This window comes from Heptranchias perlo, chromosome 24 (genome assembly GCF_035084215.1).
Source record: "Heptranchias perlo isolate sHepPer1 chromosome 24, sHepPer1.hap1, whole genome shotgun sequence".
Lineage (NCBI taxonomy): Eukaryota > Metazoa > Chordata > Chondrichthyes > Hexanchiformes > Hexanchidae > Heptranchias > Heptranchias perlo.
This window is the reverse complement of record NC_090348.1, coordinates 45,436,101-45,457,964: the sequence shown is the minus strand read 5'-3', so window position 1 is coordinate 45,457,964 and position 21,864 is coordinate 45,436,101. Positions and strand designations below refer to the sequence as shown.

At 42.0% G+C, this 21,864-nt stretch overlaps 1 protein-coding gene across 1 annotated transcript in view; it reads right to left on the bottom strand.

Moving 5' to 3' along the window:
* The window catches only part of snd1 (staphylococcal nuclease and tudor domain containing 1), an 813,248-nt gene that overhangs the window by 621,958 nt on the left and 169,426 nt on the right, over window positions 1-21,864 (bottom strand). Inside the window, exon 12 of the mRNA XM_068005235.1 lies at window positions 19,737-19,837. Coding sequence (XP_067861336.1) covers window positions 19,737-19,837 — 101 coding nt within the window. The remainder of the gene's footprint in view (window positions 1-19,736; window positions 19,838-21,864) is intronic.

The window sequence follows — 21,864 nt, the reverse complement described above, 5'->3', positions numbered from 1 at the left end:
TAATTACCAATTAAACTCGCCGCAGAAAGTTAGGGCTGGAACTTAACAGCGCAAGTACCTTTTTGAAATGAGATTTATGTTCCTGCAATGCCACTCAACCTCCCCTGCCCAGAAAAGGGAATAATTGAAACTGAAGTCTCATTCCTACAGGTACTAAACTGTTAGAGATTTTTTTCTTACTTTTACTTTGTCTTTTTCCTCTCTCTCAATCCAATCTTTCTTTCCCTCTCTGTACCTGTACCCTGTGGGGGAGGGGGGGGCGGGGTTTAAAAACGAATTTGGCAGGGGGGTGGCCACGGGATGCAGCATTGGAAAGGAGAAACATGGTGCACAAAGGATTGAGTGAGACAGATAGCACTGGAGTAAGGAATAGAACAGTTTTAGGTGGGATCAGACTAAGACAATACGAGGAGGTTGGAGATAGGTTTAGATTGCATGTGTGTAAATGCACAAACCATGGTAAATAAAGGTTGGTGAACTGCAGGTGCAAATAGCCACAAGGGACTATGATGTAGGGGCGATAGCAGAGACCTGGCTCAAAAAGGGGAAGGATTGGGTACTAAATATTCCAAGATACAAGGTGTTCAGGAAGATAGTGAAGCAGGGGGGGGGGGGGGGGGGGAGAGGCAGTATTAAGGAGAATATTGCAGTGCTGGAGAGAGTGGATGCCCTTGAGGGGTCATGGACAGAATCTTTTTGGTTAGAGTGAAGAAACAATAGAGATACCATTACACTACTGGGTGTATTCAATAGGCCACCAACTAATGGAAAGGATATAGAGGAGCAAACTTGCAGGGAAATTACACAGAGCGGTGCAAAAGCTAGAGTTACAGGGGATTTAAACTATCCTAATATAGACTGGGATAGTAATAATATAAGGGGCAAATAGGGGGAGGAATTTCTGAAGTGCGTTCAGGAGAACCTTCTTGATCAGTATGTTTCCAGCCCAGGAGGCATTGCTAGATCTGGTTCTGGGGGATCGGGTGCAGCAAGTGTCAGTGGGGGAACATTTAAGGAACAGTGATCATAGTATAAGGTTTAGATTAGTTATGGAAAAAGACAAAGAACAATCTAGAGAAAAAAATACTTAATTGGAGGAGGGCCAATTTCAGTGGGTTGAGAACAGATCTGACCCAGGTAAATTGGAATCAAAAGGTGGCAGGCAAAACTGTAATCGAACAATGGGCGGCCTTTAAAGAGGAGATGATTCGGGTACAGTCTAGGTACATTCCCACGAGGGATAAAGATAGGGCAACCAAAGTCAGAGCTCCCTGGATGTTGAAACAGTTTAAGATGAAGCAGAAAGAGGGGCTTTTGACAGATGTCAGGTTGATAATACAAGTGAGAACCAGGCTGAATATAGAAAACACAAGTGAAAAAGGAAATAAGAGGGACAAAGAGGGAGTATGAAAATAGACCGGCGGCCAACATAAAAGGGAATCCAAAATTCTTCTATAGGCATATAAATAGTAAACAGGTAGCAAGAGGAGGAGTAGGGCCAATTAGGGACCAAAAAGATCTATGCATAGAGGCAGTGGGCCTGGCTGAGGTACTAAATGAGTACTTTGCATCTGTCTTTACCAAGGAAGAAGATGCTGCCAAAGTCACAGTAAAAGGAGTGGAAGTTAAGATACTGGATGGGGTGAAAATTGATAAAGAGGAAGTACTAGAAAGGCTGGCTGCACTTAAAGTAGGTAAGTCACCCAGTCCAGATGTGATGCATCCTAGGTTGCTGAGGGAAGTATGGGCAGAAATTGCAGGGGTGCTGGCCATAATCTTCCAATCATCCTTAGATAAAGGGGTGGTGCCAGAGGACTGGAGAATTGCAAATGTTACACCCTTGTTCAAAAATGGGTGAGAGGATAAACCCAGCAATTGTCAGCCAGTCAGTTTAACCTCGGTGGTGGGGAAGCTTTTAGAAATGATAATCCGGGACAAAATTAAGAGTCACTTGGACAAGTGTGGATTAATAAAGGAAAGCCAGCACAGATTTGTTAAAGGCAAATCGTGTTTAACTAACTTGAGAGAGTTTTTTGATAAGGTAACAGAGAGGGTTGATGAGGGCAATACGGTTCATGTGCATATAGACTTTGAAAAGGCATTTGATAAATTACCACCTAATAGGCTTGTCAGCAAAATTGAAGCCTATGGAATAAAAGGGGCAGTGGCAGCATGGATACAAAATTGGCTAAGTGACAGGAAACAGAGAGTAGTGGTGAACGTTTATTTTTCAGACTGCAGGAAGGTGTGCAGTGGTGTTCCCCAGGGGTCGGTACTAAGACCACTGCTTTTCTTGATATGTATTAATGACTTAGACTTGGGTCCAAAAGGGCACAATTTCAAAATTTGCATATGACAATACTTGGAAGGGTAGTAAACAGTGAGGAAGATAGTAATAGACTTCAAGAGAACATAGACAGGCTGATGGAATGGGCGGACACATGGTAGACGAAAATCAACGCAGAGAAGTGCGAAGTGATACATTTTGGCAGGAAGAATGAGGAGAGGCAATAGAAACTAATGGTACAATTCTAAAGGGGTGCAAGAACAGAGAGACCGGGGGGCGGGGGGGGGGGGGCAGTATATGTGCACAAATCTTTGAAGGTGGCAGGACAGGTTGAGAAAGCTGTTAAAGCATATGGGATCCTGGGTTTTATACATAGAATCATAGAGTGCAAAAGCAAGGAAGTTATGTTGAACTTTTATAAAACACTGGTTCGGCCACAACTGGAGTATTGTGTTCAATTCTGGGGCACTGCACTTTAGGGAAGGATTTGAAGTCTAGAGAGGGTGCAGAAAAGATTTACTAGAAAGGTTCCAGGGATGAGGGACTTCACTTACGTGGATAGACTGGAGAAGCTGGGGTTGTTCTTCTTAGAGCAGAGAAGGTTGAGAGGCGATTTGATAGAAGTGTTCAAAATCATGACTGCTTTAGATAAAAGTAAATAAAGAAAAACTTTCCTATTGGCGGAAGGGTCAAGAACCAGAGGACATAGATTTATGATTGGCAAAAGAACCAAAGACAATGTGAGGAAAAACTTTTTTTTTTAAATGTAGCGAGTAGTTATGATCTGAAATACACTGCCTGAAAGGGTGGTGGAAGCAGATTCAATCGTGGCTTTCAAAATGAAATTGGATAAATATATAAGAGAAAAAATTTGCAGGGCTACGGGGAAAAAGCAAGGGAATGGGACTAACTGGATTGGTCTTACAAAGAGCCAGCACCGGCTCGTTAGGCCGAATGGCCTCCTTCTGTGCTATAATGATTCGATGATTTGACTCTAATTCACCCTATTTACTTTGTTGTTCCTCTGAAGGATTCATCAATCTTTAAATCACATTGGTTAAGGGGATTCCATCGTTCACCAAGGTCCAAGATGCCATGTTGCCTTCACCATGCCGTTATCAGCTCGCACTTCCAGCAATTTGCAGCGCAAAAAATTTGAGCTGAAGGGTGAACATAAATAGGAGGAGTAGGCCATATAGCCCCTCGAGCCTGCTCTGCCGTTCAATAAGATCATGGCTGATCTTCGACCTCAAATCCACTTTCCCGCCCGATCCCCATATCCCTTGATTCCCAGAGAGTCCAAAAATCTATATCTATCTCAGCCTTGAATATACTCAATGACTCAGCATCCATAGCCCTCTGGGCAGAGAATTCCAAAGAATCACAATCCTGAGTTAAGAAATTTCACCTCATCTCTGTCTTAAATGGCCGACCCCCTATCCTGAGGCTCTGCCCCCTAGTTCTAGACTCTCCAGCCAGGGGAAACAACCTCTCAACATCTACCCTGTCAAGCCCCCTCATAACCTTATATGTTCTTCTAAACTCTGGAGAGTATAGGCCCATTCTACTCAATCTCTCCTCATAGGACAACCCTCATCCCAGGAAGCAATCTGGTGAACCTTCGTTGCACCCAAGGTAGTACCATCTAAGGCAAGTATATCCGCCCTTAGATGAGACGACAAAACTGTACACAGTACTCCAGAGTCAGGTCTCATCAAAGCCCTGTACAACCGTAGTAAGATCTCCTTACCCTTGTACTCCAAGCCCCTTGCAATAAAGGCCAATACGCCATTTGCCTTTCTAATTGCTTGCTGTACCTGCATGGTAACTTTTTGTGTTTCTTGTACGGGGACACCCAAATAGGTAAAAGTCTAACCGGGCATGTTAGATGCCCCACTCCAACAAATTCAGGGCCAATGTTTCTTCAAGTTTTTAAAATCCAAGTGGTAGCTAAATCATTACTTCTCAATTTGTAACCTCTCTATTTTTCTCAACCTTAGTGTCCTGTACTATGGACCTTGTTCATCAACTATGTCCACTGCACTTAAATCAATAATCCATGCATTAAATGAACATTTATTTTGGATACCTGGCATAGCTAGTATTGAGTGAGCTTGCCAGAGTGACATTAGACAGCTGGTATAGAACGAGAACACAGTGACATTTGATAAGGGAATCCTATTCAAAGAATATCCCCATAAATCTCAATTCAGTCAAGTTACACCTTAAGTACTACACACAGTACTGGTCACAACATCCAAGCCCTAGGGTCGTAAAGAGCAAAGCTACAAGACTAATCTCTGATGTTAGAGGAATGAGTTACAAGGAACAAGTAAATAAACTGGGGACCCTCATCCTCAAAAAGGCACAACTGACACCTACATGAGATAATACAATCCTGGAATACTACTTTGAGATACAGCAGGGCAGCAGGACAAAAGTTGTGAACGGCAAGGTTAGGACAAAATCAGATTTTTAAAAAAAATATGCACAGAAACTGGTTAACAGCTTCAATAGATTGCCAGTAAGGGTGGCTGAGTCTTGGACAGTGGACACATGAGTTCCCTCGGTGCTGTAATTGGAAGATGGTTGGCTTAATATTCTAGAATACATCACATGGACCAAAAAGCCGCTTTCATCCAAACTTATTCGGCAAGTTTTCTTTCATCCGTAAGCTACACAAAGTTATACTCATGAACATTAGGGAGATCAAAGATCCATCTTTGTAATAATGACTATCCTTTTAAAGATGGATAAGTTGGTTGTACAGTGTTCGAAATTGATCAAGGATACCGTTTCAAGGTACTAACACCACTCATGGGCATCCCTCACCCTCCTCTCCTCCCCACTCTTCACTATTATTTTAAGTAGTGATCAACCAAAAACATTAGCAAAACAAGAAAAGCTAAAAACAACAGGCTGCTGGTTTTTGGTTTTCAAAGATAAACAGAAATGCAGAAAGCAACTCCCAAAACACTAGCAAAAATCCCAGAATCCCATGTAATATATGCAGAATTTCACATCGAATCAATAAACCTGCTGCCTGGAATAATGCCGGTACTGAGCAGAGAGGAGAAAGTGCACTAACAGAAGGTCTCAATTGCACAAGTACTTACCCATCAATATGTAGACTTAACTACAGGAAGACAGGCAAAACACAACTGATGATCTATGCAGGTAGCAGAGACACATAGTGAAGAAACCAGCTTGAATTTAATAAGAGTGCACTTCAGACAAGCTCTTGTTCATTTCAGTTACAGTCAGCTGAGCATCTCCCTTTTAAAAGAACAGTATGTGATAGCTTGACATTGTTAGCAGTATAATCATTAATATTTATACTGCAAATAGTCAAACAAGTTTTTCAAAATATACAGGAGCAATTTGCCTCAGTAAATTTCTTAGTTGACTTTCTCTGCCTGTCAGCTGACATGTCTTCCTCCACCAGATATCACTATGGTTTACTGTCAGAATTTCCAGAACATGCCCCCTTCCAGCCACTAAAGAAAACTTGACATTCATCATAGCAGCAACAAGATGAAGCTCCTGCAGGAAATTACCAAAAACTTAACATGCTGCATAAAAATGAACTGTTTAGGAAAATGTCCAATGCACTTAGACTCCAAGGGCACAAACACTGTAAAGCACTCAGGCTTTGCTCGTCATGGTTATCACTTATATGCAATCATACATACACCCAATTTATTCTCAAGTGTTTTAAAATGGTACTTTCACAATACAACAAGTAGAGTTCAAGTTAATATTCATACAAAATTGAAAGCACACACCGTTCCTTCAGTATTTTTAGGTCCTACACAAATGCAACAGAACCTCCCTGCTCTCCAATTCGAGGAACATGCCCACTGGATGTTTTTACTTCAAGAGAACATCAGGGATCATCTGAGGTAAATAGTAAACTCTGAAACCAGCAAAATATGGGATGTACAAGATAATTTATTCAAAAGCTGGCACACTGCAATAGCAGTGAGGCCTGCTTTACTGTTCACTCTTTTTTGCAAAGCTTCTGCACAAATTCAAATCAACAACTCAAGCTGATCCATGATTAAAAATGCCTCCATGCAAGTGACTTTCAATATTGCCCTCAGCCATTTTCAATAATTATTTTTAAAATCCATCATCAGAGAGGTTACACCGAATTCAGCTGAGCTACATTAGTGTGTTGTTGGCTCCTTTACTAGGAGTCAAATCAGTTCAGAGAACTGGGTGGCGTGGACAGATAGACTGAATTCCGTCTCTCTGCTGTAAGGGTGTTGCACGAACTGATTCTGGGGAATGCTCAATTCAGGTTTTATGGGCATAGGCTGACATCACAAAACGGTTATAATCAGGCAGAAACTCAATTCCACAGAGAAGCTATGAGGGTCGCTGGTGCCACATGGGCTGCTCTAGAAATTGGAATTAAGGCATTTTGTTGGTGCAGAGTATATGTTGTTTTACTCTCCATTTCACTGTACCTGATGCAGACAATGAGCATAGTGTCTATTGACACCACTGTCAGCCAATGAGTTGGAGGCTGGGCCGGATTCACAGCAAACAATGTATTCTAAAACAAATGGAAGTCTACTTACTCAAAGAGTCTGTTTAAACTGCACATTACAGCAAACAAACAGTCTATAGAGTCTATTTAAAGAGAGTCTCTATGAACTGCAGCAAATAGAACTCAACCAAAACTGCAGCAGCTTCTCCCGATAAAAACAGGGGGATTTCTCCAGCAAAAGGCAGTGAGTGGAGGATAGATACATAATACAAATTATGTGTGTAAAATCAATCCCAGTTACTTACAGCAGTGCGTCTCCAGGCGTGATTGATGGGAGAATTACCCAATCAGCACCATTCTGGTTGGGTACAATAGTGTGACTATATGCAGCCAACAATAAGTACGTGAAATGAGAGAAAGTATTCCACCCCCAACTGATGCCACACACTGTGATGGACACCATCACATACTTGTTAATTTAAAGTAGGAAAATCCAATCAATTGCTCAATTAGGAGCAGCTACCTTCTCTATGCTAAAGGTAGTTTTCAGATTAGATCTGTTCTTGGAATAACCTGATCTGAAAAGTCTATTTTGGGGCCTCATTATTGGCTGCCCAAAAACATTTCTTCTGCTGTAGACAATATTTGTTACTGATCTCTGGTTTTTGTGTTAAGTTTGAATGAAGTAGACTGCTCTGAAACTTCAGTGAGGTGGTGTCCAACCTTTAACAGCAGTAAACCGGATCCACATAGCACACTGAGTGGGCCAGTACAATTAAAACACTTTTGTGCCGGGCAGAATCACAATTAGGTACCATGTCCCACACAATCTCCATCTTTTCGACTAAAACATTTGCACATTTATTAAACATCTGCAAAATCCATGCCCATACATTAAAAATCCAAGTCCCCCACCACCACCCCCCCCCCCAACCTTGCACAAAAACCTGAACCTCCTATTTGCAAACAATCGACTCCCCAATATGCTACAAATCCCATACCACCATACAGTGAGAATCTAATGCCTGAAGCAGTAAAATTCAACACCCTTCCATACATAAAGGCATTGCTCCTTACTAACCTTATTACTCAGCTTCCTGGCCTGGCCCCGTTTCTCCCCCCTCCCCCCACAACTGCCTTGTTATCCACGGCCTGTCCCCTACTGTTAACTTTGTTGCCTTTCCTTGACATTTCTCTCATCAATGCAGCCATCTTCACCCTTAATGTATTTACCACCATTGATGTTCCTGCTGCAGTTACCAATTATATATCATCTTTTGCTGTTGCATCCGCCACCAGCGTGTCCTTCCTTCGCTATGTGGGAGGGGAGTCACAAGGTGCCCAAACATTATATTAGCATCACTGGAAGCCCATTAAAGATGGCCCAGGCTATTATCCTTTTCACATCCATTTTATATCAGATAGTCTGGGATTTGTAACAGGTGCGTGGATTTCAGCTGACCCTGGAACAGAAACCTCCCTGACTGAATGTTGTCAAGATCTGCCACCTACTGCAGCCTCACAGGACATTGTTGTCTTGAAATGTAACAGTGATGCACTCTCTCCTTTTTCTCTATCAACAGTGACAATGATGGATTAGCCTCGCCTTGCTTCCATTGTTTGGACTCCAAAGATGTTTTGCAGATAGGCTGCACAGAAACTCTGGGAGGCAATATGCTGCCCTTGATGCTTGGTTCTTGACTGTTTGTAGCCTCTTAAAACTGACTCAGAGTGCACCGAGCTGAATGGTCACCACCCAGGATTGGACAGATGTAGGCTTTTTACACTCTGAGGAAAGCTCTGGGGTTGACTCCATGCGGCTTTCCACAGAGGTTTCACAACTGGCCCAGCATGGCTAATGCCCTGTCAGAGATGTCAGTGTTGGCCATATCAAAGTCGTATCCTTCTGGAAAGTGACATCCAGGAACTTCTGCTCTTTACTAGTTCTAACAGTAACCCACTCCTCACATCCTGTTTGATGTATAATGTGGCAGTTTCAGCCTCTTGAAACGCCCCAAGCTTGAAGACTGGTAATTGCTACTTCCAATTGGTGCAAAAGGCTGTACTTAGTTAGTCTAAATGCACAGGTCAAGAAGTTGATTCCTTTAATCCTCGAGGTTCAGGAAGATTCAGAGCAACTCAAACAGACAGTCATCATGGTGCACCAGCTTGCAAAGAACAGAACTGCAGGTTGGTTGAAAGGAGTTTGTAGACTGTGTTCTGGGCACCACCGCCTTTGGAGATAAAATGTAGCCCGTGGCATGGCTTACAGACCAGAAGTTAGCAAGGATCCTGGTCTGTTCTTAGCTAGCTGATCTCAGCCATTTAATTAGGGCTCTACAGTTGATCTTAGCATCCATGGCCAAGAGAAAACTCTGCCTGGGTTATCATCTATCATCCAGCCAGACTCTCAAGTGGACTTCAGGTGAACATAGATAGAGAACAAAATATTAACCAATATCTATTATAAAGCCCACCGACTCCCATAGCTACCTTGATTACACTTCCTCCCACCCCGCTTCCTGCGAGGACTCTATTCCCTTCTCCCAGTTTCTCCATCGCATCTGTTCTGACAATGCCAGCTTCCACACCAGTGCTTCTGATATGTCTTCCTTTTTCCTTAACCAAGGATTCCCCTCCACTGTGGTTGACAGGGCCCTCGATCATGTCAGTCCTATTTGTGCACTTCTGCCCTCACCCCTTCCCCGCCCTCCCAGAACCATGAGGGTCCCCCTTGTCCTCACCTTCCACCCCACCAGCCTTCAAATTCAACCTATCATCCTCAGCTATCAAACACAGTATTCCAAAGGGACCGCTCCCTCCGCGACACCCATCACCCTGAACACACGCTCTCCTCCCCACAGCACCTTCCTGTGCGAGTGCAGAAGATGCAACACCTGCCCTTTCACCTCCTTCCTTCCCATCTTCCAGGGCCCCAAACAGTCCTTCCAGGTAAAACTGCGATTTACTTGTACTTCTTTCAATTTAGTATACTGTATTCGCTGCTCACATTGAGGTCCCCTCTGCATTGGGGAGACCAAACGCAGATTGGGTGATCGCTTTGCTGAACACCTCCGCTCAGTCCGCAAGCATGACCCTGACCTGCCGGTCGCTTGCCATTTTAATCCCCGTCCCACTCCCATTCTGACCTCGGCCTCTTACACTGTTCCAATGAAGCTCAACAGAATCTTGAGAAACAGCACCTCATCTTTCGATTAGGCAATTTACAACTTTCTGGACTCATTGATTTCAATAATTTCAGATCATAACCACTGCTCCCATTTTTACAGACAAGTGCTGATAATGGTTCTGATGTTGCCATTTCAGCCCCTCTGGACCCACCTTTTGTTTCTTTACTTGTCTCATTACCACCCTCCTTGCCTTGCATCATCCCTTTTGTCATTTAATCATTCCTGCCCTCCACCCTATCAGACCTTCCCTTTTGTTTTCCTTCCCCCCCCCCTTTTCCCTGGCTCTGTACTTGCTTAAAAACTGTTTAATCTTCAACTTCTTCCAGTCCTGCAAAGGGTCATCAACCTGAAACGTTAATTGTTTCTTTCTCCACAAATGGTGCCTGACTGGAGTGTTTCCAGCATTTTCTGTTTTAGAACATAGATCAAGGTCAGGCTCAGCTGTGATGTCAACTAGTCGAATGCCCTATTGACATCATTATCTATGATTATACTAGAAGAATGGCCACTTCATTGAGGTACTTGACTAAGCCTGGAACTGTACCCCAGGCCTGAGAGATGAATAGAAAATAGGAGGGGAAGGGGGAGAAGGAGGGGAGAAATGCATTTGAAAGAGAAAGATGGATTCTTGTTTTGAGTGTACGATCATTCTGATGACTGGTCACACTTTGAAACATTAACCCATCTTTCTATTTCAGATGCTGATCAACCTGTTATAACCTGTTAAAAGTTTGAACTAAGCTAAAAGTCTTAATGTCAAGCATGGTCGAGATACAACAGCATCATCACCCCATGCTTATTTCAATTTACGTAAAAATAGAGATGATGTCCCCTAAAACAGTACCCATTTTAAGATAGAGAAAAACAATTATCTGGGTAATGCAAACTTCACTGGTAGCACAAAGAAAACATGGATCAGACAAAACCAAGGAAATGCTCCCATTCTCAATGGGTGTAGGAACTGAACTTCTAATCAGATGTAATGCTCTAATTACCACACCCCTCATTGCAGTGGTAAACATCTGCAGCCTCTCACTATCACAAGGCCTGAGAGTTCCTCATTACAGATTTATAACAGGCTTTCACTGAGAACTCCACATCTTGCACCATCAATCTCAAAAATCTGATGTAGCATCTTGCAAAAGTCTTCCTTTTGCATTCTGGCACTCCATGATCGAAGGTTGTTCCAATACCATTTTGCCCATATGGTAAAATGATGCACCTCTCCACGTGATGCTTCAAATTATAACAGGTTGATCAGCATCTGAAATAGAAAGATGGGTTAATGTTTCAAAGTGTGACCAGTCATCAGAATGATCGTACACTCAAAACATGAATCCATCTTTCTCTTTCAAATGCTGATGTTGTCATTGTTGACAAGCAGTAGCTCCATGTATTTATATAGCACTTTCGATGTAGGAAAACGAACCACAGTGATTCAGAGCCAAAAAAAGTGATATTCAAGCATTTTCTGTTTGTACAGTTGAATACACTGGATGCATTTTATTTTGGAAACTATTTTGTGATTTTTGTATTACACAAACAAACAGTTAACTGAAGGCCCCCTCAGTTTTTCATGAACTCCAGCTGGTGACAGCCAAACCTAACTGATAAGAGTTTACCAAAAAAAAATGAATCCCAGTTAGTATGGAAAAAAACCCAGCAGAAACACATCGCTGTCTGTTTAAGGATGACAAGGAAGAAGTAATGTCAAGCACACTTACAATCAAGTGCTGGTGACTGTCACTATGATTGACGTGCTCAGCCCAGCAAACTTGCAACAAATGCTTAGTGAAAGAGGAAACCATATCTAACCGGGAAAAAAAAAGTTTTCAAGGTGGGATTTGAACCAGGTGCTTTCATTGATGTGGAGCATGCCACATGGCCTTTATTTTACTAACAGACATTAGTCTCTTCTTAGAAAATCACTTCCGAGAAGTGGTTTTGTATGGCCCTATACTGGGAGCTTTGGAATCCATCATATTTATATCATCGAGCATATTCTGCAAACTGAGACTGCAATTGTTTGAAAGTCGCAGTTGACACCTTCATATCTGGCCCCACATCTCCCAGACCAACACAGAGAAGGCCCACACAGACCAACAATTTGAGGAGCAAGAGGGAGAAAGGAAACCAAATACGGAGTGAGTGCTGAGCCCAGCTGAATTCAAAAAGGTGACCCTTGGGTAGATCTCCATACCTTTCCAGGCAGTTGTCTCATTTGGTTTACAGCACAGTTGGCAAAGGCAGAACTTCCATTTATGGCAGCACTGAGAAATATCCACACCCCCTCCTGCAGCCAACATACCTCAGACCTCAGCAGGTGCTGCTTTGACCCAGCCACTTGGAGCTGCACAAATGTGGCTCCAAGACAACACTACCACACTCTTCCCAGCCTCTACCCAGCACTCCCCACAGCAACATAGTGGGAGTAGGATTCAAACCCATATCCCTCCAACCACATAGTCCCACACCACTAGTCGCTCACTTTCTTTTTTTAAAAAATGTTAATGTATTGCTCAAATTTGTCAAACAGCTCCATTTAATTAAAAAATGGAAACATTAAAATTACAGGAAAATCTCATGTGGGCTCACTACTTGTTAAATCAGCAGTTACCAAAAGCAGCTGTGCAACCTTAAACCACACCCCTTTTCAATATCAATTAACAGCTTAAAGATGAGCATTTTTTTTCCATTCATGGGGACGTGGGCGTCGCTGGCAAGGCCAGCATTTATTGCCCATCCCTAATTGCCCTTGAGAAGGTGGTGATGAGCAGTCTTCTTGAACCGCTGCAGTCCGTGTGGTGAAGGTACTCCCACAGTGCTGTTAGGAAGGGAGTTCCAGGATTTTGACCCAGCAACGATGAAGGAACGGCGATATATTTCCAAGTCAGGATGGTGTGAGACCTGGAGGGGAACATGCAGGTGTTGTTACCACACGCCTGCTGCCCTTGTCCTTCTAGGTGGTAGAGGTCGCGGGTTTGGGAGGTGCTGTCAAAGAAGCCTTGGCGAGTTGCTGCAGTGCATCTTGTAGATGGTACACACTGCAATCACGGTGCACCAGTGTTGGAGGGAGTGAATGTTTAAGGTGGTGGATGGGGTGCCAATCAAGTGGGCTGCTTTGTCCTGGATGGTGTCAAGCTTCTTGCGTTGTTGGAGCTGCAACTCATCCAGGCAAGTGGAGAGTATTCCATCACAATCCTGACTTGTGCCTTGTAGATGGTGGAAAGGCTTTGGGGAGTCAGGAGGTGAGTCACTTGTAGCCACAGTATTTATATGGCTGGTCCAGTTAAGTTTCTGGTCAGTGGTGATCCCCAGGATGTTGATTTACCAGTTCTACTATGCTGATGAATTCAGTGATGCTCCCATTTCATATTCAGAGCATGAAGGAATAATTTGTAAAAGAGAATGAGCTTGTCAGTTTAACAAGCTACAACTAAAGACAGAGTGTGCCTTAACAGTGAAAGAACACCAGTTACAACGGTATTTAAAATAAACACAGGAATTTTAACAAGATGAATTAGTTTACACAAAAACGGTTTGATAATTATGAAATATAAATTGCAATGAAAAGCACAGGGGCAGCATTTTCCCCTTCAATCCTGTGCCATTAAAACAAGGCAGTCTCAAACTGCTGCATTAATACAGAAACAACTGATGAACTCACATTTGTTAGTACAACAATACAGCTGCCTTCATGCAGCAATGCTGGGAAACAGACATTGGGAATGACAGTTATTTTTAAATTGTTGAAAAACTTTGAAACATTACTTTCTGCTGAGGACGAATCTCCCTCGTGAGATATTTTCTCCCTTTCCTGGGTTTTCGGCAAGCTATGTTTCCCCAGTCAAGGCGACAGTTTGGAGACGTGCACCTAAGTCCCTCTGCCATTGGTTGATTGCTCAGCCAGAAAAGCTGGTGCCTTTCTTTCTGCTGGTGATATTTTTATTTGCCAACACAAATGGCTAGAACAGACTCCAAAAGCACTCTCAAAAACCCACCTCTTTGGATGGCCTCTGTACCTCTGAAGAGGTGCTCAGGCCCAGACACTCCGTCCCTGCAAAGAAATACCAGGGACTCTGACAGGTCCTGTTTTAATAGGTTCGAATGGTAGAAATCAATACCTCACTACTGGAGGACACATATTTTACATTTGCCTGTCAAGAGTTTAAAATTGATTTCTGTTACTCCTGTCTGCAAGATTGCACCGCACTCCGTACACACTCGATCCAAAGCCTGCAATCTAGCTTCTATCAAACACTACTATGCAGCAACCTAACATTATACCACAGATAATAATGGTACCCAGGGGCCCCTTTTGTACAGTTGCAGCCAAATGAAGGCATTCAGATTGCATCCAATGTTGCCAGCAAAAAATCTGAAGGACTTGGTTTATAAACAAACCAGAGATTAGGTTCCAACCTCTTGTTTTACTTATTCCAATTTGCAGTTTTCATACTTGCTATTCATAGTCATACTGATTGATACTAAAAAGTGGAAACATCTTCAAGTCTACCCTATCAATCCCCTTCATAATTTTAAGGGCCTCTATCAGGACACCCTTCAGCCTTCTCTGTTCTAGAGAAGAGCCCCCAGTTTGTTCAGTCTTCCCTAATAGTTATAACCCCTCAGTTCTGGTATCATCCCAGTAAATCTTTTTTGCACCTTCTCCAGTGCCTCTATATCCTTTTTGTAATAATGGAGACCAGAACTGTGCACAGTATGCCAAATGTGGTCCAACCAAGGTTGATACAAGTTTAACATAACTTCTGCTTTTCAATTCTATCCCTCTAGAAATGAACCCCAGTGCTTTTCTTTAAAAATCGCCTCATTAACCTGCGGTTACTTTTAATGATTTGTGTACCTGTACCCCTAGATCCCTTTGCTCCTCTAACCCATTTAGACTTTTTCCAATGAATATGTGGCCTCCTTAATCCTCTTACCAAAATGCACCACCTCACACTAATCTACAGTCTCTTCCACATATCAGGCAGAGCTTCATACAGTAACACTACAGCTGAGCAAAGAAAATCGCTGCCTCAACCAGAAGTGCCATTTCATGGGCTGCTTAAGAATGTACCATGAGCCTCTGGATCACAAGATTAAAATCCACGTTTTGATTAATTTGCCTTTATCTCAAGCTGCTAAGGATAGATCCAAGCATTCCAATTTAGAATTTATCCACCCATGGTGACCCTTTCCAAACTCCCAGGCCAAAATTCAAATAGAACAGACCAGTGACTAAGAAAAACAAGCGCAAGCAGATCAGAGTTGCCTGGGCCTTGAAGACCAGACTATCAGGGCTCAGGCCCATTGGTCTAGACAATTAAATAAAAACATGTGGGTGGATATTGGGCATTGAACATGAGACAAGAGGACACAAATTAGAATGTGGAACTTGCTACCACAGGGAATAGTTGAGGCGAATAGCACAGATACATTTGAGAAGCTAGATGAACACATGGAAAAAGGAATAGAAGGTTATGCTGATATGGTTAGATGAAGAGGGGTGGTTGGAGGCTCGTGTGGAGCATATAAACACCGGCATGAACCAGTTGGGCCAAATAGCCTGTTTCTGTGCTGTACATTCATTCTATGTAATACAAAATCTCACAACCTGAAAGGTTAGGGGAAAAAAATGGAATAAACAGAGAAGGTAATTGACTTGGGAACAATTGGTGCCTATAAAAGGAGCTGGATCAGTATCTATGGAAAAATGGCATTGAGCCTTACAGAAATATTACCACAGCTTCATTTCCCCCCCACCACAAAATGCCTGGGGATTCTTCCTAAAATTGTGCATCAATTGGCTATGGGTGGGAATTCCAAGATAATAATCATACTTGGGCTCTTGATGGGGCAAGTTCAATGAGCCAAATCGTCCTTTTCTCCTGGATTTTCTACTGTTATTATGTTTGTGTTTGAAGTGAGCAGTGCAGGCATCCAGTGTCAGCAACAAGTACTCCCACGTCATATATGGTATGTTAGATCCCAAATAAAGATTCTTCTACTTAAATCCAACACAGTGCCATATTCCCAACATCAGAGCACTCCATTAATGCACCAGCGAGATATTTTTCATTTCCAAAACCAGAAATCAGTGGCCTCTGAGTTACATTGGTAAGTTAGTGTCAATTAATTCCTGATCAGGGGCAGTTTGTGTTACCAGCCTATAGGCACAAAAAACTGTATTCAGACTGCCCAAACTCACTTCACTTTGGATCTTTACAGTCACATCTCTGATCCTAGGTCCCAGAGAAGAAAGAACATGGTGCTGGCACAATGCACTCTCCAGCTGCTTAGATAATTATCACTGATCACCAGAGCAAGATCATATAAAATGTTCTTTCACTAGTCATAGCAACCCTCGAGACAAAATGCTAAATCAATGGCAAAGGAAAATTTTAAGTAGGAAAAAGGAAAACTTACTGCACCCCCTTGGGATGCATGCAATGGAATTTCCCCTCCCACCATAAAGCCTGTATTTGCCCCACTTCTGCTCAAGCTTATTTTAAGCATACAATGGAAATTTGAACATTGCAAGAGGCTCACTCAGCCCATCACAATTGCTCTTTAAAAGAGCTACCCACTTAGTCACATTCCCCTGCCCTTTTTCCATATCCTTTAAATTTTTCTTTTTCAAATATTTATCCACTTCCCTTTTGAAAAGGTATTATGGTTTCTACTGCAGTAATTGTTTCAGGTAGGGCATTCCATATCTTAACAACCCTCTGCGCAAAAATATTTTGCCTAACCTCCTTGCTTCATTTCTAGTCACCCACTTGTCAATCTGTGGAAATGGTTTTCCTAATTTACTTCATCTAAACCTCTCAATTTTGAATACAACCATCAGATCTCCTCTTAGCCTTCACTGGTCTACTGAAAAGAAGTCTAATTTATCTGGTCTCACTAGCTAAAGCAATAACTAGCGTCGCCCTGTAATTGAGAATCCGTTCATTTGTTATTTGACAGTTTGGTAATTGTAAATGTATTCTAAAAGTTGTTCAGTGAGCCCAAACGTCCCATCGAAAGGAAATAGATTTTCCTCTCCAAAAAGGAATATACTATAGTATATGTAACTGTACTATTGGATTATAGCTAGAACATACTTAAGCAGAGAAATTACATGCAACACCTACATATCTTCAGATGGTATCCTTGAATTCTACCAATTGTGTAAGTTTTATTCAGCAGCTTACAGTTATTGTGCTGGTTCAATTCAATATTTGAAACCTATGTAGAGTAAGGCACTCTGAGGATGGTAAGAAGCAAAAAAGGCCTTGATGGTTGTCTGCCTTTTTAAAATGGTTTGTGAAAGTCAAATTCCAAAACGGACATCAGTAACAAAGAACTTCGATACACAAGATTGCTTTTAGAAAGGTTCTATACACATGGGGATGGTTTGCAAGGGTTCAGTAATCTTGGAATGAGCGACGGTTCGCTCCTCACAACTCTTGTCCTCTCTGTGGAAGTCTTCCCCTTGGAACTGTAACTAATGCAAATAACAAATTACCCATCACTTACAGAACCAGAGCTGTTGCATCATATCTCAGACTATAGAAAATTTGACCAGATGAACCTTTTTACGCCCCAACACAATTTCTCCAAGTGTTTCAGCTTCTAACCAACGTTAAATGCATTCGAAATTTAGTCCTGCTTGAATTTGCCTCAAATTGCATCTAATTATATTGCTTACTATACCCACAAAATGATCAATTTGCACCATTACAGATTCTACCCTCAGGAGGTACATAAAAAGGTGAAACTTCCAAGACTTGTTAAACTTTTCTCCGACTCAACAAACGGTGGTATCCTCGAGGAAAACCTCCATGGTGTCAAACATCTAATATTGTCTGAATGCATTTATCAGAGAACAATTCTGTTTGTTCCATTGTGCTCCACAAGACACTTAACCATCTATAACTATGTTCAAACCACCTCATTTATTCAGCTCACTTTTAAAATGGTATTAACCTACCTTCAACTACTTTTAATAGGACTCTGTTCAAGTTTCTGCTATGGTATTGAGGAAAAGTTTCTGTATCATTAGTCTGACTTGAAACACCCTTGCCCTTGAATTCTGCAATCAGTTAGTTAAAAGGGGAAGTACTTTCCACACAAAATTATTCTATTGATTATTTTTCCCAACCAGCAACATATTTCCTGGCTGTTGGGAGAAAATAAAGCACAGCATTTTCCTGTTCATCACTTCAGTGATGTGGTTTATGGAAAGATCTGGATGCACCCAAGAGTTGCTCCATTTATTTGTAAAGGTGCTTCGGACCTGCCTGAAGGACAATCGGAGCCAGAAAAAGCTTGTGCTGGCTGGGTATAGAACTGTACCCAGTTAGTAATGAACTTTCTCTACTGAGGTGCCTTCAGATTGGCTTCCAAGCATGTCTAAAGCACTGACTCTTACAGGAGCAAAGGGAGTTGCATTGAGATGAGCAAAACTAGTTTGCATTGAAAGACCAATGCGAAATTCAATCCAAAATGCCAAGGGATTATGGAGATACGAGCAGGATATTTAGATTACGGGCGCAGAAAGTGTGTACGGTTTAAATTTTAAACAAGCTCCAAGGTGATAGTAGGGATTAGAAGATGCTCCCTTCCCAATTTTCTCCTCCCGCCATCTCCTCTGTAAGCAGAAGCATAGAAACATAGAAAATAGGATCAAGAGCAGGCCATTCGGCCCTTCGGGCCTGCTCCGCCATTCAAAATTATCATGGCTGATCATCTAACTCAGTACCCTGTTCCTGCTTTTTCCCCATATCCCTTTAGCATTGAGAAATATATCAACAAAGCAACACCGTACTCGATCTGTGTGTGGTATTGATAGGACAGGAGTGCTTGAGTTTCAGATTTTAAACTTAAACTGTGTGTTTCAACAGCGTAGTTTTAGTCCAGCAGGTGTCTTTTTTTAAATGCACAGTAATCCGAAGCATCATTTGAAAATGTATAATGGTACAACACTGATGCTCGTGGAAATGTACACAGCTGAGGAGTGCAAATACACTGGGTAGTCACAACATGGAAAGGGACCTTTGTATTCTGTTTTATTTATTGAATTCACTGTAAAGAACAGGTGATGTCCATTCACTTATCTTGGGACAGGAGACCTGGACTGCAACAGTTTTGTTATAGGAACCGGCAGTCACTGGTGCAGACATCAAACACACAGCTCTTCCCCAGCCCCATCAAACTGCCAGTAAGCTCATGGAATAGCAGCTCTGGATGGATTGTTAAATCATATATGGGGAATAAATTCAACATCCATACTTACAAGATTACTATCCACGGTACATCGTTGCCCGCAGATGCTCTATAACATTACGTTTGCTGGGAAAATAGCAGAATTATTGGAACCAATTTTTGCAATCTTTACTGCATCGTAGAAATGAGCACTGCGGCACCTGTAATCCCCACAGATATCACTTTCAGGCATCTAATCTAATGAGTAAGGAACAATCGTTCAGTGCTTTGACATTTTCAGCAATTGACATTTTGGAAATTGCATGCGTTCAAGCCCCAAAAGACCCTCTTTTGCAATTGTCCAGACTACATTGTGTTAAAACAAATTAAATAACCAGAAAATACTACTATTATTGCACCAATTAGGTGGATGCCAGAATGCTCGTAGATGTGCCAAATTCTACACCCCCAACTTCCCACAGCTAAGTCTCCTGTGATCCAATTATCTTCTCTTCAAAAAAAAGCACTAACAGCTTCTCCAAAAGATCTGCCCCAGCTCTGATCTACTCACATTCCGCCAATAGTAACTGTGGAACAGGTGCGTTCAGGGAATGCCGGAGTCACGTTCGTAGATGGGGTGGCTTGTCTGATGTAGTCCACTGTTACATTAACCTAATGAACAAGAGAGAAGACTCAGATCAGCTTCGGGCATATCAAATTAATCTTATTTCTGTCAGCAAACAAAGGGCCAGATTTGAAGAACACATAGCCGGTAAAGATGAAAAAGAAAACCACAAATGCTGGAAATTGGAACAGAAAATGTTGGCTATCCGCTGGTCAGTCAGCATCTGGTAAAGAGAAAGATGGATTAATGCTGAAACGGGACACTTCATCCAAATATTTTGAGAGTAATTAATCATATTTCAGCCAACACAAACCGTAAAAAATACTGAGATCAGAAGCAAACAATCTTTGTAATATTAAAAAAAAGTTTAACAAAGAATGCCAGGCATTTCTGGATAGATTTTTCTAATCTCACGGTAGCAAGTTGATGCCAATCCATGGAAACTCAATTAGCTTCTAATTGACCTCAGGACCTATTTGGACTATTTCTCCACAGGCAGTACCTGCGCAGCAAATTTAAGGTGCAGAACAGGCCAGGTTACTAGCTAAAGATCACAACTGTGCTCCAGATTACCCATGAGCTAGTATCTGGATTAAAAACTTCAAGTTGCCACACAAAGCATCAAGCTGTCTTTCTCTTTCTGGCTGATCCACTATGCATTTGCAGCATTTTCTGTTTTTTCATTCCACTAACCAAGGGCTACTTATCACACAATGCATGAGTCAACTGCAGCACTTATAATTTCTGTTTCCTTCAACTTATGATTTTGGCCAATATTTCAAAGGGCAAAAATCACAGCACACTCAGCAAGAGAGGGGACAAGTAGAGACACACCAGAATCCTGATCAGTGGCCACACCCCATCAGGGTTCCTAATCTCCTCTGCCAGAGACAATAGGTGGCCTACATCTAGGTGACTCAAAAATAAAAAGCTTAGCCACCCTAGCTTGCACTCTTATTTACTCCAGCGCTAGTCAAAAATAAGCATGGCAAACTTTACATGGCAAGTATAAGTGTGGTGGGGAAGAGCACTTCTTGTTCAAAGCATTCACCCTTCTAATATTTAAAAAAAGAGAAATTCTCATCACATCACCATGGATGTCCTCAAGTAGGTACAGGCTCTCTGCCCCACCCCTACCCCCCACCTAGCAGGCTGTTCCAGTAACATCCATTAGAGAGCGCATTCCTGTACATGTTAGAGTAGCATCACTAAACTGTGGCAGGTGCGACTGAGGGCTGCAACTGGTATTCATATAAAAAGGGGAGTACAATGAGAAAAAAGAAGCAACCCTACACACTCTTTCCCCTTTAAGGGGAAAGTACTTGCATTGAACGATGAACTACAGATTCCCAACATGAAGTTGAGCTTTCTTGGTACATTTATGTAGCACCTTTCACAACCTCTGGACGTCCCAAAGCGCTTTACAGCCAATGAAGTACTTTTGAAGTATAGTCACTGTTGTAATGTAATGCAGACAATTTTTGCAGAGCAAGGTCCCGCAAACACCAATGAGATAACAACCAGATAATCTGTATTTATTTAAATAGAGATGTTGGTTGAGGGATAAATATTGGCCAAGACACCGGGGAGAATCCCCCTGTTCTTCGAAATAGTGCCATGTGATCTTTCACATCCAAAAGAGACATGAATGATTGTTATCAATGTGACATCAAAATTCAGATTTGTTTCAATGGTAATAATAAAGACCGCTGAAAAAAAATACAGGAAGAATATGAAGCTTTGGTAAAAACAGAAATCTAGTTCCTACAATACATGACACATCTGCATCCACACAATTGTTCGGAACTATAAATCAACGGTGTGTTTAGTAAGAAAACTGAGGCAATTCAAGAACTTGCTGTGGGCCTGACTGATGGTCCACATTTGTCACAGCAAGTATATTTCTGGGTGTTTAAGGAAGGAAGCAGAGTTAAGAGTCAAATGGCCTCCTTTTGGGGAGGGGGGTGGGGAGTAGGAGAAGATAAGTGTGACTTGTTGCACTGTTTTTAAATAGATGTAGACGTGTTAAACAAATGCAATTTGATTTTCAGCTTCTGCTAGTACTTTATGGATG